A 21,386-nucleotide genomic window follows, 5' to 3' on the forward strand; every position below is an offset into this window, starting at 1 on the left:
GGGGGGGAATTTGGGGGGGTCCCAGCCTGGGGGGGGGGGCGTGATGTCACGGGGGGGTGGGGCAGCCCCGATAAAGGCACCCTGGGACTGGGGGGGGGACACACTCCAGCAGAGCCCGAAAGAGGGACCCCACCGGTGGGGTGATAGGGGCGGCTATGGGGGGTCTATGGGGTGATGGGGGGGTCTATAGGGGCTGGGGGGGGTCTATAGGGGCTGGGGGGACATGGGGGGGGTCTATAGGGGCTGGGGGGACGGGGGGGGTCTATAGGGGCTTAGGGGGTGATGGGGAGTTGTGGGGCAGGTGGGAGGATGCTGGGGGGGTGATGGGGGTCTCAGGGCAGGCAGCCCCCTGACCCCCCCCCCCCATCCCGTCAGGACCCCCTGACCCGCAGCCATGTCGGAGGCTGAGGAAGAGTACGAGGAGTAAGTGACCCCCCCCCCGTGACCCCCTCCCCCGGACTGGGGCCCCCAGTGTCCCCCACTGGGATGGGCCCCCCCCCATACTGGGGTCCCCCCTCACCCCTCTCCTTCCCCCCCCCCCAGGGAGCAGCCGGAAGGTGAGTGACCCCAGCGCTAACAGAGGCCCAGCCCCCAATTAACCCCCCAGTTAATGAGGAACGACCCCCCAAGTGCATTAATTAAGCCACATACATTAATGAAGCCAAAATGCATTCATTAAGCTCAAACCGCCTTGATGAACCCCCAAAGCATCAATTAAACCCCAAACCATTAATTAACACCACTAACAAACCGGCCTGGCTGCTAATGAGGGGGGGGGGAGGTCTTGGGGGGCTGTAACAAGTCCTGGGGTCTTAATTACTGTCTCATTAACGGCTCTGGTTAATTAACATGGGGGGTTGGGGGGCGACTGACCCTGTGTCCCCCCCATCTCCCACAGAGGAGGAGCAGGCAGAGGAAGAGGAGGATGGTGAGTGCGGGGGATCCCCCTGAGCCCCCCCCCAATCCATGGGGACCCCCCAGACGCCGGGGTCCCCGGGGGGGTTATGGGGGCTCCCAAAAACTCTGACCCTCTGCTCTCTCCCCTGCAGCATCAGAGCCCCAAAAACCACTGGAGGAGCCAGGTATGACCCCCCCTGCCCCCCCCAGGACCCCCCAACCTTTCTGACCCCCCCAACCCCCCCTGACCCCCATTTTTCCCCACCAGAGGAGGAGCGGCCACGGCCCCGGTGAGCGGTGGGGGGGTCTGGGGGGGTCAGGGGGAGTGAGGCAGCCCTGCTGCCCCCCCTGACCCCCCCACCCGCTGCCCCCCTGGACCCCCCCAGGCCTGTCGTGCCCCAGCTGGCCCCCCCCAAGATCCCCGAGGGGGAGAGGGTTGACTTCGATGTGAGTGGGGGCCTGGGGGGGGGGTATCACTGTGGGGCTGGGGGGGGGGGGTCGCTGGGGGCTTCTCTGGGGGTCTCTGAAGGGTACTATGGGGCTGGGGGGCTGCTGTGGGGGTCCCTGGGGGTGGCTGTGGGTCAGGGCAGGGGTTGGTGTCCCCACGGATGACCATATCCCCCCCCCTCCGTGGGTGCCCCCCCCCAGGACATCCACCGCAAGCGGATGGAGAAAGACCTGCTGGAGCTGCAGACCCTCATCGACGCCCACTTCGAGCAGCGGCGCCGGGAGGAACACGAGCTGGTGGCCCTGATGGAGCGAATTGTGGGTCTGGGGGGGGTCCGGGGGGGGTGTGAAGGGCTGTGGGGGTCCAGGGGGGCCCTGTGGGTCCCAGTGGAGGGTCCCCGTGGGGGTCTGGGGGTCCCCATGGGGGTCTGGGGGTCCCCGTGGGTGGCTGTGGGTCCCCGTGGGTGGCCGTGGGGGTCTGTGGGACCCCCGTGGGTCGGTGTCCCCCCCCCCGTGGGTGGCGGTGTGGGGCGCAGTGGGTCCCCGTGGGTGCCCACGGGTGACACGGGTACCCCAGGAACGTCGTCGGGCCGAGCGTAACGAGCAGCTGCGGAGCCGGACGGAGAAGGAGCGGGAGCGGCAAGCGCGGCTGGCGGTGAGCAGGGGAGGGGGCAACGGCGGGGAGGGGGGGACCCCTGTGTGGTCCCCCCCCGCCTGTCCCCATATCCCCCCCGTGTCCCCCCCCCCAGGAGGAGAAGCTGCGCAAGGAGGAGGAGGAGGCGAAGAAGCGAGCGGAGGATGACGCCAAGAAGAAGAAAGTGCTGTCCAACATGCCCCACTTCGGGGGGTACCTGGCCAAGGTGGGGGGGGGCCCCAGCCCCACAGCACCCCCATAGGGTGCCCCATAGCCCCCATAGGGTGTCCCATAGCCCCCCCCCCTCGTCCCCCCCAGGCGGAGCAGAAGCGGGGCAAACGCCAGACGGGGAGAGAGATGAAGCTGAGGATCCTGGCCGAGCGCAAGCGGCCCCTCAACATCGAGCACATGCGGGAGGATGAGCTCAGGTGGGGGCCCTCCCCTCCCCTGCCCCCCCCCAGGACCCCCTACCCACCCCCTGGACCCCCTACCCACCCTTTGACCCCCCCCAGGGTCAAGGCCAAGGAGCTCCATGACTGGATCCACCAGCTCGAGTCGGAAAAGTTTGACTTGATGGAGAAGCTGCGGCGGCAGAAATATGAGGTGGGGGGGCCAGGACAGCTGGGACCCCCACCCGGGGTGAAAGGGGGGGGGGATGTGGGGCCCGGCCGCCGGGGTTCACACTTACCCCTCCCCAGATCAACGTCCTGTACAACCGCATCAGCCACGCTCAGAAATTGTAAGGGGGGGGGCGTCTGAAGTATTTGGGGCTGGGGGGGGGGGGAATTAGGAACGTCGGGGGGGTTATAAGGGGTCCTGGGGGGCATTAGGGGGCTCCGGGGGGGGGGGGTACTTGGGATTGGGGGGGGGGACAGGAGCGTTGGAGGGGGTATTGAGGGCCCTGGGGGGTATTATGGGGGCCCTGGGGGGCACTGGGGAGGTGTTTAGGGTCCTGGGGGTCATGTGGGGTCCTGAGGGGCCTTTAGGGGGGGCCCTGGGGGAATATTTGGGGTCCGGGGGGGAATTAGGGTGTCTGGGGGGGGCATTAAGGGACTCCGGGGGGGTCACTTGGGGTCCTAGGGTGGCATTTGGGGGTCCGGGGGAGCCCTGGGGGGGGTCATGAGGGGTCCTGAGGGAATATTTGGGGTCCGGGGGGGGGTTTAGGGTGTCTGGGGGGGGGCATTAAGGGACTCCGGGGGGGGCCACTTGGGGTCCTGGGGTGGCATTTGGGGGTCCTGGGGGGTATGGGGAGCCCTAGGGGGGGTCATGAGGGGTGTTTTGGGGGGGGGGGTGTCCTGTGGGAATATTTGGGGTCCGGGGCGGGGGGAATTAGGGGGGTCGGGGGGGGCATTAAGGGGCTCCGGGGGGGTGTTTGGGACCCTGAGGGGTTTTAGGAAGGTCCTGGGGGGTGGCTTGGGGTCCCGGGGGGACATTTGGGGGCTCGGGGGGGGTCATTTGGGGCCGGGGGTCCCAGCCCGCTCCTTCCCCCCCCGCAGCAAGAAGGTGGTCGGGAAAGGCCGCGTCGGCGGCCGTTGGAAGTGACCCCGCCCCCAATAAACGTCACATCCGGCTCTCGCGTCCTTCCGTCCGCCGGCGGAGGAGGGGGGTGGGGCGGGGGGTGGGTGGGGTCCGCCGCCTTCCCGCCCTGCCCCGCGCCGCCCCGGCACCCCCCGCGCGCCGTTGCCATGGCGCCCCGCCCCCGCGCTTCCGGCGCCGCCCCCCCTACGGCAGCCGGGCGGGGCCCCCGCGGCGGCGGCGGCGGCGGCGGCGGGGGGCGGCGGCGGCGATGGCGGCGGCGGCGGCGCGGGAGCGGCGGCGGGAGCAGCTGAGGCGCTGGGAGGCGGCGGCGGCGGCGGCCCCCCCGGCTCCCCCGGCCCCTCCGGCCCCGCGGGCCCGCGCCGTCCGCTTCGAGCGCGCCGCCGAGTTCCGCGCCGTCTGCGCAGGCGCCGACCTGGCGGAGGCGCGCGCCATGGTGCGGGCGGGGGGCCGCGCGCTGCTGGGCGGGGCCAACGCCGACGGCATCAGCGCGCTGCACCAGGTGGGGGCGGGGTTTCCTGGGGGAGGGAGGGAGGCCAGCGGATGGGAGGGGGCGTGGCCTGCAGCGGGGGGCGCGGTTACCTGGGTGAGGGGGCGGGGCCTGCGGGGGGGCGCCGGTACCTGAGGGGGCGGGGCCTGCGGAGGGCAAGTGGGAGGGAGGAAGGGAGGGGGCGGGGTTTCCCCGGTGAGCAGGTGGAGCCTGCGGGGGTTTGCCGAGGTGAGTGGGCGGGGCCGGTGGATGGAAGGGGCGGGGGTTGCCTTGGCGAGTGGGCGGGGCCCGCACAGAGCTAGTGGGAGGTAGGCGGGGAAGGGGCGGGGCTTCCTGGGAAGGGGGCGGGGCCTGCGGAGGGAGGGCGGGGCTTGGGGCAACTGGGGGACCCGGGGGCAACTGGGGGACCCGAGGGGCCTGGGGTCGATGCTGCGGGGGGGGGGCACGGGGCTCCCCGGGGACACACACACACACCCCGGGGGGGGGGGATGTCCCCGGTGCTGGGGTCCCTGGGGCGGGGACCCCGTCCCCGTGACCGTCCCCCCCTCCCCGGGATGTGCCCCCCCCCCCCCCCCCGCCCCAGGCCTGCATCGACGAGAACATGGAGGTGGTGCAATTCCTGGTGGAGAGCGGGGCCGACGTCAACCAGGCCGACAACGAGGGCTGGACCCCCCTGCACGTGGCCGCCTCCTGCGGCTACCGGCACATCGCCCAGTGAGGAGGGGACGGGGGGGGTCTCTCCGCCCCAGCGCCCAGGTGGACCCCCACCACCCCGACCCCCCTGACCCCTCGTGTCGTGTCCCCCCCCCAGGTACCTGCTGGAGCACGGGGCGGACGTGGCGGCGGTGACGAGCGACGGGGAGCTGCCGCTGGAGGTGGCCGAGGACGAGGGGCTGGAGGCCCTGCTGCGGGCCGAGGTGGTGCGGCGAGGTGGGTGGGGCCAAGGGGGGGGGCGGGGACGGGGTGGTTGGGCGTGTGACCGGCCACACCCGGTCACGCCCCGGCACTTCCCCAGGGGTGGACGTGGCGGCGGCCAAGCGGGCGGAGGAGGAGCGGATGCTGCGGGATACGCGACGGTGGCTGGATGCGGGAGAGATCCGGGATGCCCGGCACCCCGCCACCGGCGCCAGCGCCCTCCACGTGGCCGCCGCTAAGGGATACATCGAGGTCATGAGGTGGGGGGGGCCTCGCGGCTGGTGGGGGGCGGACCCAGGGGTCTGGGGGGGACCCAGGAGATTGGGGGGACTCAGGGGCCTGGGGGGGACCCAGGGATCGGGGGGGACCCAGAGATCGGGGGGGACCCAGGGATCGGGGGGAACCCAGGAGATCGGGGGGGACCCAGAGATCGGGGGGGACCCAGGAGATCGGGGGGGACCCAGGGATTGGGGGAGACCCAGGGATCGGGGGGGACCCAGGGATCAGGGGGGACCCAGGGATCAGGGGGCACCCAGGAGATCGGGGGGGGGGGGACACACCCAGGGGTTCGGGGAGCACCCCAGCACCCAAAAAGAGACCCAGGCATCCGTGGGCGACCCCAGCAGCCAGCCAAAGGGTGGTCCCCGACACCCACCCCATGGGAAGGGACTGAGCCCAGAGGAGGGGGGGACCCTGACACCCATCCCCCTGGGGGCATCCCTGACCCCCCCCCCCCCTCACCCCGCGGGCGCAGGCTGCTGCTGCAGGCCGGCTACGACCCGGACGTGCGGGACAAGGACGGGTGGACGCCGCTGCACGCCGCCGCGCACTGGGGGGTGGAGGAGGCTTGTCGGCTGCTGGCCGAGCACCTCTGCGACATGGCCCCCCGCAACAACGTGGTGAGGGGGGCAAGGGGGGCTGGGGGGGTTCCCAGGGACTTCACAGGGGACTCTGAGTGGGCTTTAGGGGGCTCCCGGGGGCTTCAGAGGGGTCTGGGGGGGGGGGCACAAGGTGCTGGGGGGTTCCCAGGGGGCTCTGAGCGGGATCTAGGGGGACTGGGGAGGGTCCCAGGGGGTTCACAGGGGTGTAGGGGGGTCTGGGGGGGTCCCATGGAGGGGCCATGGGGGCTGGAGGGGGGTCCACAGCAAGGTGGGGGGGGCTGGGTGTTCTTGGGGGGGGGTTCTGAGTGGGTTTTGGCACAGCTGTGGCTGCCCAGGGGGCTATAGGGGGGGCCAAGGATGTTTAGGGGGGGGCTCTGGGAGGGTTCAGGGGGTTTTGGGGAGGGCTGAGTGCGCCCAGGGGTATCTGGGGGGTTCCAGGGGGTTCGCAGGGGGACTCAGGGGGTCCGAGGGAGCCCCGGGGCAGCTCTGAGCCCCTTGTGAGGGGGCGGTTGGGGGTCCCAGGAGTTCTGGGGGGTCTTTGGGGGGGTCCCCGAGCAGCTCTGCCCCCCCCCCCCCTCCAGGGCCAGCGCCCCTGTGACCTGGCAGACGAGGAGACGCTGCCCCTGCTCGAGGAGCTGCAGCGGCGTCAGCACCACGTGAGCCCCCCCCGGGACCCCCCCCAGCACCCCCTGGGACCCACTGCCCCCCAGGACCACTGGGGAGGGACCCCCACCACCAACCGTCACCTTTGGGGGGACCCCTCAGTCATTGGGGGGGTCCTGACCCCCCCAGGACACCCCCAACTCCCAAGGGACCTGTCTGGGGGGGTGGAACGACAGACCCCAACCCTGCTGGGGGGGGGGGGGCCCAAAAGGACCAGGGGGGCCCAACCGCCATCCGTGCTCAAAGGGGGGGAGCTGGGGGGGTCCCTGGGCCTCACCCTGAACCGGGGGGGGGGGTCTCGGGGTATTGGGGGGGGGGTCTCGGGGTCCTGACCTCTCCCCCCCCAGCTGCGCAGCCAGAAGGACCCGGGAGCGGCCCCCGCTCCGATGGCGCCGGATCCCGAGGGCGCCCCGACACCCGCCTGGGGCGGCAAACACCGCCGGTGAGACCCCCCCTCCCCAAATCCCCCCCCCCCCCGCCCCCTGAGTCTCCCCTTAACCCAACCCCCCCCCCCCAGGAGCTCCGTCTGCCGGATGAGCAGCCGGGACAAGATGTCGGTGCAGGATCAGTCCAAGGAGCGCCTGGGCCCCCTGCCCCCCCCGGGGGACGACGACAGCGGCGAGGAGGGGGGGGACGGCGACCCCCCCCCGCAGGGTGAGCCCCCCCCCCGGGGGGACGGGGGGGGTCTGGATGCCTGGGTTTGCTGGGGGGGGGGGTCTCAGTGATGCCCCCCCCCCCCTCACCCCACCTCGTTCCTCCCCCCAGGCCCTCCCGCGCCGCCGCCCCCCCAGAGCTGCCCCCCCAACGGCCCCCCCGCCGCAAAGGTAAGGCTCCACCCCTTCCCGTCCTTATATGGGCAAAGGGGTGGGGCGTCTGGGCTCCGCCTCAGCGGGGCGGGGGGGGGTCCCGGATGTCCGGGTCCCCTGACGCCCCCCCCAGCCCCCCCCCGGGGGTCTCTGCAGGACGGGCAGTTTGGGGGCGCTGCCCCCCGCCGGGGCCCCCCCCGCCAGCGCCGTCCGTCGCTCCGCCTCCTCCCCCCGCCTCGATGCCCCGCCCCAGGTGAGTCATGGACACACCCTCTTTCTCCTTGCCCGGCCCCGACAGGCCCCGCCCCTTTCCACAGGGCACGCCCCATTCCGTAGGCTCCGCCCTGTCCCCAGACTCTGCCCTCTCCTGGCCACGCCCTGTCCTTGGGCCCCACCTGTCTGGGGTCCGCCCCCTCCTTGGGCTCCACCCCTTCTGGGCTCCACCTCTGCCCTGGCTCCGCCTCTCTTCTCCTTGGCTCTGCCCATTTTTTGTGCCCCACCCCTTTCTACCTTTGGCCACGCCCTTTCACCCTGGGCTCCACCCCCATGGTGACTGCAGCCCTTGGCTCCACCCTTTCTTGGCTCCACCCATTTCCTCCTTGACTCCACCCCTATAATTGCTCCACCCCTTTTCTGGGCCCCACCCTTTTCCTCTTTGACCCCACCCCTTTCTTGCTCCCACCCCTTTCTCCCTGACCCCACCCCTTTTCTGCCCCACCCCCTTTCCCGATTTGGCCCCGCCCCTTCCCATCCTGGCCCCGCCCCCCCAGCAGCAGGACTTCTGGGAGCTGCTGCAGAAGTGGAACCGCACCCCGATTGGCCCAGGCTCAGCCAATAAGAGCCCGGCCTCGGAGGCATCCAATTGGGAGGAAGGGAGCCCATCAGGTGACTCGGTAGGAGGCTCCACCCACTGCTCACAAGGGGGCGGGGCTTGATTTAACCCCATCCTGCCCAGCTGGGGCTTGGCGGGGGAGTTTCTGTCACTCCAGGGATCCTCGGGGGGGGCCCGGACGCCTGGTTTTTCCCCCCCCCGACTCCTGTGTGTCCCCCCCTCGCAGAGCAAGGAGCCGCGCCTGGCCCGCGTCCCCCCGACCCCCACCCGACGCATCGCCGCCCCCCCCAACGCCGCCCCCGCCACGTGAGTCCCGGACCCCCGGGTTCCCTCTGGGTGGGGGGGGGTGAGGGAAATGAGTCGGGGGGGGGGGTCCTGCTGTGGGGCCAGGACTCCTGGTCCATGGTGGGGGGGGGCTGGGGGTGGTAACGCTCCCTCCCCGCAGCCCCCCCGACGGCGACCTCCCGGCAAAGACCGACGCCGACGCCGCCCCCCCCGGCACCGCCGACCCCCGGCCCCGCAGGTGAGCGTCCGAACGCCTGGGTCGTTCCCCCCCCCCCCGCCTCAAAGCTGGGGGTCCCACCGTGTGTGTGTGTCCCCCCCCCAGGTCCTACCAGACCCCCGTGCGGGACGAGGAGTCGGAGTCGCAGCGCAAAGCCCGGTCCCGGCTGATGCGGCAATCGCGGAGATCGACCCAGGTAACCCCCCCTACCCCGTGGGTTGGGGGTCCCAGATGCCTGGGTGTGTGTCCCCCCCCAGGGTGGTCTGTGACACCCCCCCCCCCCCCCAAAAAAGGGCGTGACCCTGACGGAGCTGAAGGAAGCGGAGAAGACGATTGGCCGCGGTGGTGACGGGCGGGTGCCCGAGCAGCGAATCAGAGAGGAAGAGAGGCGGGACCGGGAGGAGGGGGAGCAGCCCTTGGAGAGCTCGGTGGGTGTCAAGGTGGGGGGGGGGGGTCTTGGGGGGCTCCCCCCTCTAACACCCCCCCCCTTCCTTCCCCAGGACCCCTCTCGCCGCTCCCGGCTGCCGGCCCCCCCTGGCCCCCCCAGCTCGCAGGTGAAGAAAGGTGGGTGCCCCCCGCCCCCCCTTCAAAAATCCCTCCTGGAGCCCCCCCCACTGCCCCATAAACCCCCCTCCCCCCCAGGGCAGGGTCTGCTGCTCCCAGCTGGGGTGGGGGGGGGTCCAGGACACCCCCGGTCCCCTCCACCTGTGGGTCCCGCGCAGGGCCGGAGGCGGAGGTCGAGCTGCGGAGCCGCCCGGGGGGCCGGGATCGTCGGAAAACTCAGCGGGGGTCCGGCACTGAGGTGAGGGGGGGCCATGGGGGGGCAGGGAGGGTCCCCGAGATCCCCCCAGACCCTCTCCCTCCCCCCCCCCAAAACCGTCTTGTCCTCGCAGGGGTCAGAGAGCGACGAGCCGGGGAGTGGGGAGGATGCGCCCCCCCCCAGGTATGAGGGTGCTGGGGGAGGGGGGGGCTGGGTGGGTCGGGGGGGGCTCCCGCAGCCCCCTCTCACCCCCCTGCCCCCCCCCCAGCCTCCCCCAGCCACCCAATGGCCTCCTGCCCCCCCGCCCCCCACCCCCCGCCTTCGACTACCAGCAGGTGAGTCCCAGATGATGTCGGGTGGGGGGGGGGTGTGTGTGATGGGGGGGGCCTGAATGAATCCCCCCCCACCCCGGATGCCTGGGACCCCCCCCAGACACCTGGGTTGTCCCCCCCCCGCAGCTGTACGAGGAGCTTTGGGTCGAAAACGAGCGGCTGAGGGAGCAGCTGCAGGAGACGGAGCTGAAGTTGACCCAGATCAAGCTGGAGCTGGAGAGGGTCACCCAGGTGGGTCTGGGGGGGGGTCCCAGGGGTCCCCCCAGGTTTGGGAGGTGCACACACTGCCCCCCCCCCCCCCCGACTTCACCCCCTCTATGTCCCCCCACAGCGCCAGGAAAGGATCGCAGAGCGGCCGGCGCTGCTCGAGCTGGAGCGATTCGTGAGTGCTGGGGGGGGTTCCCCCGACTCCCAAGAGACCCCCCCAGGGTGTCCATGTCCCCCCCCCCCCAAGATGTGTGTCCCCCCCCACCTTACCCCCTCTCTGCCCCCCCCCCAGGAGCGGCGGGCGCTGGAGCGGAAGGCGGCTGAGCTGGAAGAAGAGCTGAAGGTAAAGTTGGCGGGGGGGGGGGGGAGATGTTCGGGACCCCGCAGGGAGGTGGAGGATGTGGGTGTCCCCCCCCCCACATACTCAGGACCCCCCCCCCGACCCCCCCCAGGCCCTCTCCGACCTCCGCGCCGACAACCAGCGGCTGAAGGACGAGAACGCGGCGCTGATCCGCGTCATCAGCAAACTCTCCAAGTGACCGCCGGGACCCACGGCGCGACCACCCCCCCCCCCCGACGGCGGGACCCCCACGGGTGCCCCACGGGGACCCCAGCACCCCACGGCCCCCCCCGGGACCCCGGGGCGCCCTGTGCCAAAACGAGGACCCCCCCCACCCCATGGGACCCCTCTGCCCCCCCCCCCCGTACCCCACAACTGCCAATCTCCCCCCTCCCCGGGGGGCAGAGCCAACGCTGCTGGGGGCGGAGCCAATGTTGTGTGGGCGGGGCCAATGCTGCTGGGGCGGGGCCAATGCGATGGGGTGGAGCCAATGCTGCTGGGGGGGGCGGAGCCGAGGTTGCCCCATGGCACTGTGTGGGGGAGGTGTAAAGGGGGGCGGGGCCTGGGGGGGCGGGGTTATGCTGTAATTGAGGGTGTGGTCTCGATGTTGCTTGCTAGCCACGCCCATTCCCTGTGGCCACGCCCTCTGCCTCAATGTGGGGTCCGTAGCCCCGCCCCTGCCACGCTTGCCCCCGCCCCATTCCAGAAGTGGGTGGGGCTACCGCATGCCAGCCCCACCCCCCGGGCCCACCGCATGCCAATCACACGTGCTGCTCCCCCTCCCCCTGAGCGGGCGGGGCTTCCCCAGGCCCCGCCCATCGCCAATGCCCCACCCCCAACGAGCCTCCAGGTCCGGGGGCTTCTCCTCCTCCCCCCCCCCCCCCCCCGGCAAGTATTTTTGCAAAAAAATTAAAAAAAAGTGAAAAAGAAGGAGAGAAAATAAAGGAAAAAAATAAAAAGGTGAAGCTGCGTGTTGTGGGGGGGGCACACGTGTGCGCACACGGCTGCGTTAGTGCTAATTAGGTTAATGACCAGGGCTGCAGATGTACACGCATGTTGGGAGCCACGCACGCGTGTGCACACGCGTGTGCACGCACACACACATGTGTGCCCCCCCGTACAGCTGGGTCAGTGGGTGGGGGCTGGGCATGTCCATTTGCACATGCGTGTGCCCCTCAACCCCCCCGACATCAATGCCGTGTGTGTCACGGTCCTGATCTGTACACACGCGTGTGCAAACACACACGCACGGTGCCCGTGTCTCGCTCTCCCTGGGGGGGTCACGGACACCCCTGACTGATGCGGGTTTTTTTTTCTACGCACAGGTGTAATGTCCGTGTGTGGGGGCCGGGGGGGGCTGGAGCGTGTCTGTGCGTGTGCACACGCGTGTGCACCCCGTGCCCACAGAAACGGCCCCGTGTTTGCCCAGGATGGGGGGGGGCTCTGACACCCCCCCACAGACATGGGCAAATGCACATCAATCCCTTCCAAGGCGTATTTCCCCCCCCCGTGACATATGTGAAAGGCTGTGACCCCCCCCCACCCCCAATTCCCAGGCTGTTTTTTCTCCTTTTCCTCTTTATTCTGTCCAAAAAAAGGGGGAATCAGTTAAAAAGGGGGGGGGGGGGGGGTTTGTCGGGGCCAGCCCGGGGAGACAGCACGGCCCCGGGGGCGCCGAAAAGAAACGAAAAGGGGGGGGGGGGGAAGGGGGGGTGGCGGGGGGGGAGGGGTCGTGTTTTACCTGCAAAGAGACGTGAGGGGAGGGGCAGAGGAAGGGTTGGGGGGGGGGGAAATAAATTAAATACGAACCAAAAAAAGAAATTTGAGCATCAAAAAACAAAGAGAGAGAAAAGGCGGCGGCGGCTCTGACACAGTCCCAGCTTGGCGAGTCCCTGAGCCCCCCCCGGGGCTCCGGGGGGGGGGCTCCGTGCGTCGAAGTTGGGGGGGGGAGCCCCTCCCCAGGCAGTCGTTGTGGTGTTGGTTGGGGCGGGAGGGGGGGGGGGCTCCGTGGGTCGAGGCTCCGTGGGTCGGGGGGGCCGCCGTGAGTCGGGGGCTCCGCCGCAGCGTCGGGGGGGGGCGGACGACACCTCGGGCCACCTCGGCAGCAGGAAGAAGAGAGAGAAACTGAGACAGGGTTAGTGGGGGGGGGGCAGGCGGGCGGCTTGGCCCCCCCCCCCAGGAGCCCCCCTTCCCGCCGGGGCTAGGGGGGCTGCAACACACACATTTCCCCCCCCCCCCACCGCCGCCCCCTCCCCTCAATTTCCCACCCCCCCTCCATCACTGGCGGCTCCCTCCTGCCGGGACCGAAAGAGAAAGTTACGGGGGGGGGGGGTGCGTGTGTGTGTGTGCCCCCCCCTCCCCACCTCACCCCCCCCCAAACTCTGCGTCTGCTGGACGGGGGGGAGGGTGGCTGCGAGGAATTGCGTGGGGGTGACGGGACAGCCCCCCCCCCCCCCCCAACCGTCGTTCGTCGTCGGTTCTGGCGTCTGTCGCCCCCCCCCCCAGCCCTCTCCGGGGGGGTCAGAAGTGAGCCAGGACCGCCAAGCTCTGCTTGCAGTCGATGGCGGCGGCGTCGGGGCCGGTGAAGGAGAGGGGCAGCGCGGCCAGGAAGAGCCGGCAGCTCTCGGGGGAGTCGAGGGCCAGGGCGGCCCCCACCAGGGCGGTGGGCAGCGCCGGGCGGAAGCTGGGGAGAGAAGGAGATCAAGAACAGAGACACGGCAGCGGGGGGGGGGGACATGGGGGGGGGCGAGGGGTGCCCATGGTGGGGGGAGAATATGGGCTCGGTGAGGGGGATGTGGGCCCAGGAGGGGGACGGGGATGGGGGGGGGATGTGGCCCCATGGGGGGGCGCGCAGGGCCATAAACGGGGGCACGGTCCAATAAGTGGGGGCACTGTCCCATAAACGGGGTGCACCACCCCACAAGTGGGTGCACCACCCCATAACTGGGTACACAGCCCCATAAGTGGGTGCACAGCCCCATAAACGGGGTGCACCATCCCATAAGTGGGTACACAGCCCCAAAAACGGGGTGCACAGCACCATAAGTGGGTGCACAGCCCCATAAACAGGGTGCACAGCCCCATAAGTGGGTGCACCATCCCATAAGTGGGTGCACCACCCCATAAACGGGGTGAAGGGGAACACGGCCCTGACACAGAGGACGTGGCCCCACTGGGGTGACCGGGGGGGGGCACTGCCCCATAGTGGGGGGTTGTGGCCCCATGGGGGTCAGACAGGGTGACACGGGGGGGTGTTCAGAGCCCCACAGGGGTGAAATGGGGAGCCCTGTCCTGCCCCACTGCGGGGGGGTACAGAGAGACCCCCCCCAGCCCCAGCGTGGGGCAGAGCCGGGGGTTGCGTACCCCCAGCCTTGACGTGGGGCAGGACTTGGGGGGGGGTTCAGCCACCCCTCGTGTAAGGCAGGTGGGGGGGGTTTGGACACCCCCAACCTTGCTATGGGGCAGAAACGGGGGATTCGGACGCTCCCAGCCCCGGCGTGGGGTGGAATTGGGGCTTTTACCCCCCTCTGAGCCCCGGTGGGGGGCAGAAATGGGGGGGGCTCACCCCACCCACCCCCCCTCCCCACCGCCCCGCACGACTCACCTGCACCGCCGCCACGGGGGTCCGGCTCCTGCTCTCCCCCCCACCCCAACCCCCCCGCCCCCATAACCCCCCCGCTCCCCCAACCTTCTCCCCCCGCCCCCCAGCCGGGGGGGCGCGGGACCCCCCCGGCGGCCCCACATACGTTTTGATCATGGCCTTGAGGGCCGCCCGTCGCTCCCGCTCGGCGAACTTGTCGATGAGGCGGGCGGCCATGGGGGGGGCGGCGCGGTAGAGGCGGAAGAACCGGTGGTAGTTGGCCAGGGCCCAGGCGGCGCGGAGGGCCAGGGCGTGCGCCACGCAGGCGTCCCCCCGCAGCGCCGGCGTCAGGTAGGCCAGCTCCGTCGTCAGGTCTGGGGGGGGGACACACAGGTGGTGAGGGGGGGGGCACAGCAGGGAGACCCTCGGTGCGAACACGGCGGGGATCGGGGCAGCCCTGAAGCCACGGAGGGCAATGGGGGGGGTCTTGGGGCTCCCCTAAAGTGCCCAAAACCATGGGGGGGGGGTTTAGAGCTCCCCTGAAGTGCCCAAGACCAAGGTGGGGGGGGCTTGGGGCTCCCCTAAAGTGCCCAAGACCAAGGGGGGGGGGGGCTTAGAGCTCCCCTAAAGTGCCCAAGACCAAGGGGGGGGGGGGCTTAGAGCTCCCCTAAAGTGCCCAAGACCAAGGGGGGGGGGGCTTAGAGCTCCCCTAAAGTACCCAAAACCAAAGGGGGGGGGCTTAGAGCTCCCCTAAAATGCCCAAAACCAAGGTGGGGGGGGTCTTGGGGCTCCCCTAAAGTGCCCAAGAACAAGGAGGGGGGGGGTTTAGAGCTCCCCTAGAGTGCCCAGGACCAAGGTGGGGGGGCTTAGAGCTCCCATAAAGTGCCCAAGACCAAGGTGGGGGGGGCTTGGGGCTCCCCTAAAGTGCCCAAGAACAAGGAGGGGGGGGTTTAGAGCTCCCCTAGAGTGCCCAGGACCAAGGTGGGGGGGCTTAGAGCTCCCATAAAGTGCCCAAGAGCAAGGTAGGGGGGTTTAGAGCTCCCATAAAGTGCCCAAGACCAAGGTGGGGGGGCGTGGGGCTCCCCTAAAGTGCCCAAGACCAAGGTGGGGGGGGCTTGGGGCTCCCCTAAAGTGCCCAAAACCAAGGGGGGGGTTAGAGCTCCCCTAAAATGCCCAAAACCAAGGTGGGGGGGGTCTTGGGGCTCCCCTAAAGTGCCCAAGAACAAGGAGGAGGGGGTTTAGAGCTCCCCTAGAGTGCCCAGGACCAAGGTGGGGGGCTTAGAGCTCCCATAAAGTGCCCAAGACCAAGGTGGGGGGGGCTTGGGGCTCCCCTAAAGTGCCCAAAAGCAAGGTGGGGGGGTTTAGAGCTCCCCTAAAACCCCTCGCTATGAGCTCGGAGGGGGGTTGGAGACCCCTGGAGCCCCTCGGTTAGACAGGGGGGGCTCTTTGGGTGCCCTTAATTCTCTCGTTGTGGATGTGGGGGGCTTGGGGCAGCCCTACGGCCACTGAGGGCAAGGGCGGGGGGGGGTATTGGGGCTCCTCTATAGTACCTTAACAGGAATGTGGGGGTCCTGGGGTTCCCCTAAAGCAACTCACCGCAAATGGGGGGGGTCTTAGGACACCCCTAAAACCACTTGTTTTTAACATGGGTGTCTTGGGGTGCTCCTAAAGCTCCTCATTTTTAACATGGGGGTCTTGGGGTGCCCCTAAAGCCCCTCATTTTTAACATGGGAGTCTTGGGGTGCCCCTAAAGCCCCTCATTTTTAACTTGGGGGTCTTGGGGTGCCCCTAAAGCCCCCCCTCACTGTGACCAGCGGGGTCAAAGCTCCCCTAAAGCCACTCAACATGAACGGGGCAGGGGGTGATGGTCCTGGGGCACACCTAAATCCCCTCACTGCAAATAGGGGGGCCCTTGGAGCACCCCTAAAGCCCCCCCCAGCACGAGCAGGAGGGGTCCCCGAGATCGTGCCCTGCCCCGCCCCCATCCCCGCTCACCCCCCGAATTCCTGGTGAACATGTAGTAGAGGATTCGGTAAGCGGTGAACTCCCCCACGTTGCCGGGCAGGTTCTCGGCGTAGAGAGACTTGAGCTGCGTCTGGCACTGGTTGAACTCCTCGTGGTCACCCTGCCGGGACGGGGGGGGACCCTCAGGGCCAGATCGGGCATGGAGGGGGGGGACACGACACAAGGGGGTCCCGGGGGGGGCCCCTGAAACCCACCTTCTCTAGGGCGATGCGTGCGTGCGTCTCGTACACCTCCACCGTGAACTCGGTGCGGATGCCCTGGACCTGCGAGAAGGGGTTGGGGGGGGTGATAGGGGGGGATCTTCTGCCCCGCAGAGACACCCCAAAATCCAGGAGACATCCATAAGGCCTGGGAGACCACCCAAAAATCCGTGAGACCCCCCAAAAGGCCTGGGGGAGTCCCCCCAAAAGCTCTAGGAGACCCATCAAAAGCCCCAGGAGACTTTCCCAAAAGAGCTGGGAGACCCCAAAAGGTCCAGGAGAGCCCCAAATGTCTGGGAGACCCCCCAAAACACCCAGCACCCCCCCCAGGTGTCGGGGGTGGGGGTGGGGTCTCACCGTGAGGTCTTGGCGGATGGATTTCATCTGCTCGCAGGCAAAGGCGTAATCCTGCTTCTCCTTCCAGTGAGACTTTACCAGACTCAGCGACTTCTTCAGCACCTGAAGGAGGGGATAAAATTTGGGTGGGGGGGTGTCATAGCGGCCCCCTCCCCACCCTGGGGTCCCTGGGGGACGGACGGACAGGCGCTGACCGAGACGGGGCGGACGGTGGAGGGGTCGGGGGCGCAGGTGAGGCGCAGGTAGTGCTTGGTGACGTCCTGGCAGGTCCCCAGGATCTTCAGCTCGTTCCAGTCGAGGCTCTCGGAGGAGCCGGGGGGGTCGGACCCCCCCAGGGGGAGGACGAGGGGCTCCGGCCGTAGCTTTTTGGGGTGCCCGGGTTGGAAACGAGCCGCTCGTCGCTGCTTCTTGAATTCCTTCTCGGGGTCCTCGTAGTCCATCGCCGGGCGCTTGCGGTTGCGCTTGGAGGGACCCTGGTCGTGCCTGGGGGAGGAGGCGTTTCGGGGCAGAAACAGGCGTTTCCGTCAGGGACAAAGTCTGGAGACCCCAACCCCGATCCCAGGCTCTGCCCCGCACTGGGGAGCCCCAAACTGGTCCCGGTTACCCCCCCCCGGTACCTTTTCCCCCGCTGCATCCGCATTCGGCCGCGTTCCACGTGCCCCCCCCGGCCGCGGGTTTTGGGGGGAGCCCGGCGGGCGCCCGGCCGGTTCTCGGCGCCGGAGAGGGAACTGTCCGAATCCGAGTGGGAATTGCTGCGGGGAGAACGGAGCAGGGAGCTGGGGGGACCCCCAAACAGACCCTCCAACATCCACCCACCCCGGCACAGCCACCCGGCTCCTCCTGGGACCGAGGTGAGGGGGTGCCGGGGAGGGGGGGGGTTTGGGGGTGCCGGGGGGGTCCCTTCTGCCCCCCACCTGCGTCGGAAATGCCGTCCGGGTGAGCGGGAAGAGGACCGGGATCGGGACCGGGAGCCGGCGCTGGAGGAGGAACTGTTCTCCTTCATGAAGACGTTACGGTTGCCGAATTTAGTGGGGAAGCTGTTACCGCGAGCCCGGCCGGCGCCGGTACCACCGCCGCGTTGGGGTGGGGGTCCCAGGGTGGACCCCCCGGTGCCGGCGCCGCGTTGGGGAGGGGGCTGCGACAGCCCCGAGCCCGCCGTTGGCCGGGGGGGGTGCAGAGCCGGCACCTCCCAGCGCTTCTTTTTGGGGTTTTCGGCGACGCTGTCCCGGTTCAGCCTGCAGGGCAGAGGAAGAGGAGGAGAGGGGATGAGCTCGCCTCTTTGCGTGTGTGTCCCCCCCCCATTTTGGGGGTCTCTCTGCGGCGTGGGGCTCACCCCGGCAGCGGCTCGCGGCTCCAGTCGATGGTGTAGGCGGTGCCGTCCTGCAGCCGCGCCTGCAGCACTTCTTTCAGCAGCTTCTCCGTCCGGTCCTTGTCCTCCTCCGACTCGCAGGCGGTGAAACAACGCTGGACGTATTCCTTCATGTCCTGGGGCCAGTCCTCCGGCTTCCCCCTGTTTGGGGGGGGGGGCGCGCAAGGGGGGGGGTCAGAGGGGCGCTGGGGGGCTCAGCGGGGCGGGCAGACATCACCAAGCAGGGCTCAGCCCCCCATAAAACGATCTATCGCGGCGAAAACCCACCGCGTGCTGCCCCACGGCGAACCTGCCGCGGTTTTGGGGTACCTGGCGTGCCCCCCCCCCCCCACAAATTCATCCGTCTTCCCTCACCCGTGGCCGTGGTGTTTGTCGGGGCCCGACTGCCCCCCGAAACCGCTGCTGCCGCCGTCGCTGCTGCCGCGCTGCTCCCCAGGCCCGAAGCTGGGGGTGGTCAGGACGAAGGGGCGTTTGGGGAGGTTGAACTTGAGGCCGCCGGCGCCGGGGGCTTCTGGGGGGGGGGGGGAGAGAGAGAAAAAAGGGGTGAGGGGGGGCTGAGGAGGTGGTTTGGGGGGAATTTGGGGTTCTGGGTGGGTGGTGCTGTCTTTTGGAGGCATTTGGGTGAGTTTTGGGGGGGAAAGTGCGGGTGGGTAGTGTGTTTTGGGGGAAGGTGGGGTTTTGGGGAGTGAGTTTGGGGGCCGGGGGGGAGCGTGGGGTGTGTTTTGGGGAGGAATTCGGGGTTTGGGGGAGTTTTGGGGTCGGGGGGGGGGGGGGGGGAATTTGGAGCAATGGGAGACCAGGGGTGGGGGGGGTCACAGCTCCCCCTGGTTTTAGGGTGATTCCTGAGAACATCCCCCACCACCCCAGTCCCCTCCCCGACAGCCCCCCCCTCCTCCCCTGGGCCCCCCCAGCCCCCAATTTGACACCCCCGGGGAGGGGGAGCTTCTTACGCTTCATGCGGCTCCAGAGCTGCTGCCCCTTCTTGCCTTTGGGGCCGGGGCTGGGCCCCTCGCTGTAGCCATGGGGGGGGTACGGGGCGGTGGCGCTGGGCGGGGTGGCCCCACCGCCTCCGCCCCCCCCCGCCGTCGTGGATCCCCCTGCCCCACCCAGGGGGTGGGCGCTGTGGGGCGGGGGGGGCTGCGGGGGGGCGGCGGGGGGCAGTTGGGGCTGGGGGCTGCCGTAGGGAGACGCCTCGTCCAGACCCGGCACTGGTGGCTGCTGTGGGGGGTGGGGGCAAAGAGGGGATGGGGGGGTGTCCCAGAATTCTGGGCCCCCCCACGGGGGACACAGGCATCTGGGCCCCCCAAAATCTGCCCCACAGGGGTCCCAGGTATCTGGGCCCCCCACTTCTCCCCGTCCCCCCCCTCACCTGGCCGAGGCCGCTCTGCTGCCCGGGCGTGGGGGGCTGTTGGGGGGCGGCAGCGTAGGCCCCCCCTGTCCCGTAGGGTGCCGCTGCCGCCGTCGCCCCGTACCCCGAATAGACGCCCTGCAACGAGACCCACGTCGGCACCTGCCCCCGCCCGCCCACGGGGGGGACCCCCAAGCGCCCCCCCCACAGCTGAGGGGACCCCTCACAGCTGAGGGGACCCCCCGGCCCCCCCCTCATCTCACCATGGGGTAGTAGTAGCCGTAGGGGTAGTAACCGCCGTAGGGCTGGTACCACTGGTAGTAGGGCTGCTGCTGCAGCCCGGGGTCACTCTGCGGTGAGGAGTACTGGGGGGGGGAGGAAGGCTCAGCAAAGGGGTGGGGGGGAGCCTCACACCCCCAGGACCCCCCTCACTCCCCCCCCGGGACCTCCCCTGCCCTTCTCCATCCTGCAGGAACCCTCCAGAGCGCTCTTGGCCCCCCCCCCAGAACACTCATCCACCCCCCTTTGCCTCCCAAACAGCCTCTTGGTTCCCCAAAAACTCCTCCTCTCAGACCCCAGCCCCCTCCCCTGCCCCCCCAGGAGCCTCCTGCACCCTCCTAACACCCCCCAACCCCCTCCTTTGCCCCCCCCCAAGACCCTCCAGGACCCCCCCGACTCCTTTCTACTTCCCTGGGATCCTCCTGCGCCCCCCCAAACACCCCCAGCTCCCTCCCCAGGACCCCCCCAGACCCCTTCTACCTCCCTAGCACCCTCCAAACACCCACCCCAGCCCAATCCCCTGCCCCCCCAGGACCCTCCTGCACCCCCCAAACACCCTCAGCTCCCTCCCCTGGCCCCCCAGACCCCCTCTATCCCCCCGGGACCCTCCTAACACCCCCCCAGCCCCCTCCTTTCCCTCCCCCAGACCCTCCAGGACCCCCCCAGCCCCTCTCCTACCCCTCTGGCACGCTCCTGCCCCCCCCAAACCCCCCCCCAGCCCCTCTCTACACCCCCCAGGACCCCCCCCCCCTCACCTGGGCCCCCCCGGAGCCGCCCCCCGCGCTTTTGCCGCCGGCGGCCGCCCCTTTGCTGATACTGGCCAGCGCCTGCCGCGCCTTCTCCCACTCGGGGTTCTCGTGGGCCGGGGCCTCCAGGCCGCCCTCCCGCGCCCCGCTGGCTCCCAGCCCGTACTGGGGGGCCCTGAGGAGAGACGGGAACGGGGCGGGAGGGGGGGGGGGGTCAGTGCGGGCCGCGCCCCGGGAACCGGCCCGCTGTCCCCCGTCCCCCCGGCGCTCACCACTCCGGCCCTCGCTGGTCCCCGATGTTGGCGGCCATGGCGGGGCCTCCCGCGGTCTCTGCGCCGCCGCCACCCCCAAGCCCGGGCGGGGCCGGGCCGGGCCGGGCCGGAGCGATCGGTACCGGCGCCTCCGCACGCCTCCGCGCTCCCAAAATGGCGGCGCCGCCCGCACCGACGCTTCGCCCCCCCCTCCCGCGCCTTCACTTCCGGTCGCCGCTTCCGGTGACGTCGCGCGTAGGGCCAGTAGGGGCGCGGGGAGAGAGGAAGGGGCGGGGCCAACGGGAGGGGTGGGCGGGGCGGAGGCGCGGGGTGGAAGGGAGGACGGGGAAGGTGGGGCGTTGGGCAGCGGCGACCAATGGGAGCGAGGAACCGCGCGGGTGTTATCCAATGGGAAGGCAAAGCTGGGGGGGGGGGGGGAACGGCGGCCGGGATGGGACAATCCCTTCCCAAAGCGCAACGGCGCTGCTACGGGAGGGGAGGGGGACCCTGGGAGGGGAGGGGGACTCTGGGAGGGCGGGGGGGGCGGTTATGGGGGTCTATGGGGCAGGCTGGGGGTAATTATGGGGGTCTGTGGGGTGGGGGGGGCAGTTATGGGGGTCTCATGGGGCGGGGGGGGGTAGTTATGGGGGGGGAGATATGTGGGTCCCATGGGGCAGGGTGGGGGCAGTTATGGGGGTCTGTGGGGCGGGGGGGTAGTTATGGGGGTCTATGGGCTGGGGGTGAGCAGTTATGGGGGTCTATGGGGTGGGGGGGAGATATGTGGGTCCCATGGGGCAGGGTGGGGGGCAGATATGAGGGTCTATGAGGTGGGGGGGAAGAGATGTGGGTCCCATGGGGCAGGGTGGGGGTAGTTATGGGGGTCTACGGGTCTGGGGGGGGGCAGTTATGGGGGTCTACGGGGTGGGGGTGAGCAGTTATGGGGGTCTATGGGGGGAGATATGTAGGTCCCATGGGGCAGGGTGGGGGCA

General features: G+C 69.9%; 3 protein-coding genes across 10 annotated transcripts; 2 read left to right on the forward strand and 1 right to left on the reverse strand.

Moving 5' to 3' along the window:
* The first annotated feature begins 379 nt into the window (after positions 1–379).
* LOC142026232 (troponin T, slow skeletal muscle-like) lies at positions 380–6,795 on the forward strand. Of its 4 annotated transcripts, XM_075019142.1 has the most exons (13): positions 380–423; positions 544–557; positions 899–928; positions 1,050–1,082; positions 1,166–1,187; positions 1,284–1,344; positions 1,546–1,662; positions 1,922–1,999; positions 2,094–2,204; positions 2,297–2,406; positions 2,491–2,581; positions 2,677–2,717; positions 3,475–3,549. In XM_075019142.1, the coding sequence occupies exons 1-13, from the start codon at positions 395–397 to the stop codon at positions 3,518–3,520; spliced, it is 783 nt and encodes a 260-aa protein (XP_074875243.1). In that variant the 5' UTR covers positions 380–394; the 3' UTR covers positions 3,521–3,549. The 4 variants fall into 4 exon arrangements, with proteins under 4 accessions (XP_074875243.1, XP_074875242.1, XP_074875240.1 ...); XM_075019141.1 differs by having other exon boundaries at positions 2,297–2,581; XM_075019139.1 differs by lacking the exons at positions 380–423; positions 544–557; positions 899–928; ... (4 more) ...; positions 1,922–1,999; positions 2,094–2,204 and adding exons at positions 4,588–4,718; positions 4,816–4,934; positions 5,020–5,179; positions 5,674–5,818; positions 6,382–6,795 and having other exon boundaries at positions 2,291–2,406; positions 3,475–4,016.
* Positions 6,766–11,213, forward strand: LOC142026241 (protein phosphatase 1 regulatory subunit 12C-like). Its single transcript, XM_075019172.1, has 17 exons — positions 6,766–6,905; positions 6,981–7,117; positions 7,229–7,287; positions 7,403–7,522; positions 8,040–8,162; positions 8,328–8,407; positions 8,547–8,624; positions 8,709–8,799; positions 8,897–9,031; positions 9,104–9,167; positions 9,326–9,405; positions 9,497–9,546; positions 9,632–9,698; positions 9,822–9,926; positions 10,027–10,077; positions 10,195–10,245; positions 10,355–11,213. Exons 1-17 carry the CDS (start codon positions 6,850–6,852, stop codon positions 10,439–10,441), a joined length of 1,434 nt encoding a protein of 477 aa, XP_074875273.1. The 5' UTR covers positions 6,766–6,849; the 3' UTR covers positions 10,442–11,213.
* Positions 11,214–11,927: 714 nt separating this feature from the next.
* On the reverse strand, positions 11,928–20,621 carry LENG8 (leukocyte receptor cluster member 8). Of its 5 annotated transcripts, none has more exons than XM_075019027.1 (15): positions 20,419–20,621; positions 20,156–20,321; positions 19,385–19,486; positions 19,143–19,259; positions 18,724–18,991; positions 18,128–18,284; positions 17,738–17,914; positions 17,319–17,639; positions 17,022–17,180; positions 16,599–16,887; positions 16,405–16,506; positions 16,042–16,110; positions 15,818–15,947; positions 13,989–14,196; positions 11,928–12,925 (listed from the first exon to the last, which is right to left on the reverse strand). In XM_075019027.1, exons 1-15 carry the CDS (start codon positions 20,454–20,456, stop codon positions 12,763–12,765), a joined length of 2,466 nt encoding a protein of 821 aa, XP_074875128.1. In that variant the 5' UTR covers positions 20,457–20,621; the 3' UTR covers positions 11,928–12,762. The 5 variants fall into 5 exon arrangements, with proteins under 5 accessions (XP_074875128.1, XP_074875129.1, XP_074875125.1 ...); XM_075019028.1 differs by having other exon boundaries at positions 11,930–12,925; positions 17,022–17,156; positions 20,419–20,620; XM_075019024.1 differs by lacking the exon at positions 11,928–12,925 and having other exon boundaries at positions 12,943–14,196; positions 18,724–18,988.
* Between the last annotated feature and the right edge of the window lie 765 nt (positions 20,622–21,386).

Source organism: Buteo buteo, chromosome 32, assembly GCF_964188355.1.
Source record: "Buteo buteo chromosome 32, bButBut1.hap1.1, whole genome shotgun sequence".
In the NCBI taxonomy this organism is placed as follows: domain Eukaryota; kingdom Metazoa; phylum Chordata; class Aves; order Accipitriformes; family Accipitridae; genus Buteo; species Buteo buteo.

Coding starts and splice junctions, on each gene's coding strand:
- LOC142026232 (XM_075019139.1), top strand. Junction 5,180..5,673: donor GGATACATCGAGGTCATGAG/GTGGGGGGGGCC, acceptor CCGCGGGCGCAG/GCTGCTGCTGCAGGCCGGCT. Junction 5,819..6,381: donor TGGCCCCCCGCAACAACGTG/GTGAGGGGGGCA, acceptor CCCCCCCTCCAG/GGCCAGCGCCCCTGTGACCT.
- LOC142026241 (XM_075019172.1), top strand. CDS start 6,850: ATGGCGCCGGATCCCGAGGGCGCCCCGACACCCGCCTGGGGCGGCAAA. Junction 8,625..8,708: donor GCCGACCCCCGGCCCCGCAG/GTGAGCGTCCGA, acceptor TCCCCCCCCCAG/GTCCTACCAGACCCCCGTGC. Junction 10,078..10,194: donor TGCTCGAGCTGGAGCGATTC/GTGAGTGCTGGG, acceptor CCCCCCCCCCAG/GAGCGGCGGGCGCTGGAGCG.
- LENG8 (XM_075019023.1), bottom strand. CDS start 20,456: ATGGCCGCCAACATCGGGGACCAGCGAGGGCCGGAGTG. Junction 16,888..17,021: donor CGGATGCAGCGGGGGAAAAG/GTACCGGGGGGG, acceptor CTCCTCCCCCAG/GCACGACCAGGGTCCCTCCA. Junction 15,948..16,041: donor CACGCATCGCCCTAGAGAAG/GTGGGTTTCAGG, acceptor CCGTCCCGGCAG/GGTGACCACGAGGAGTTCAA.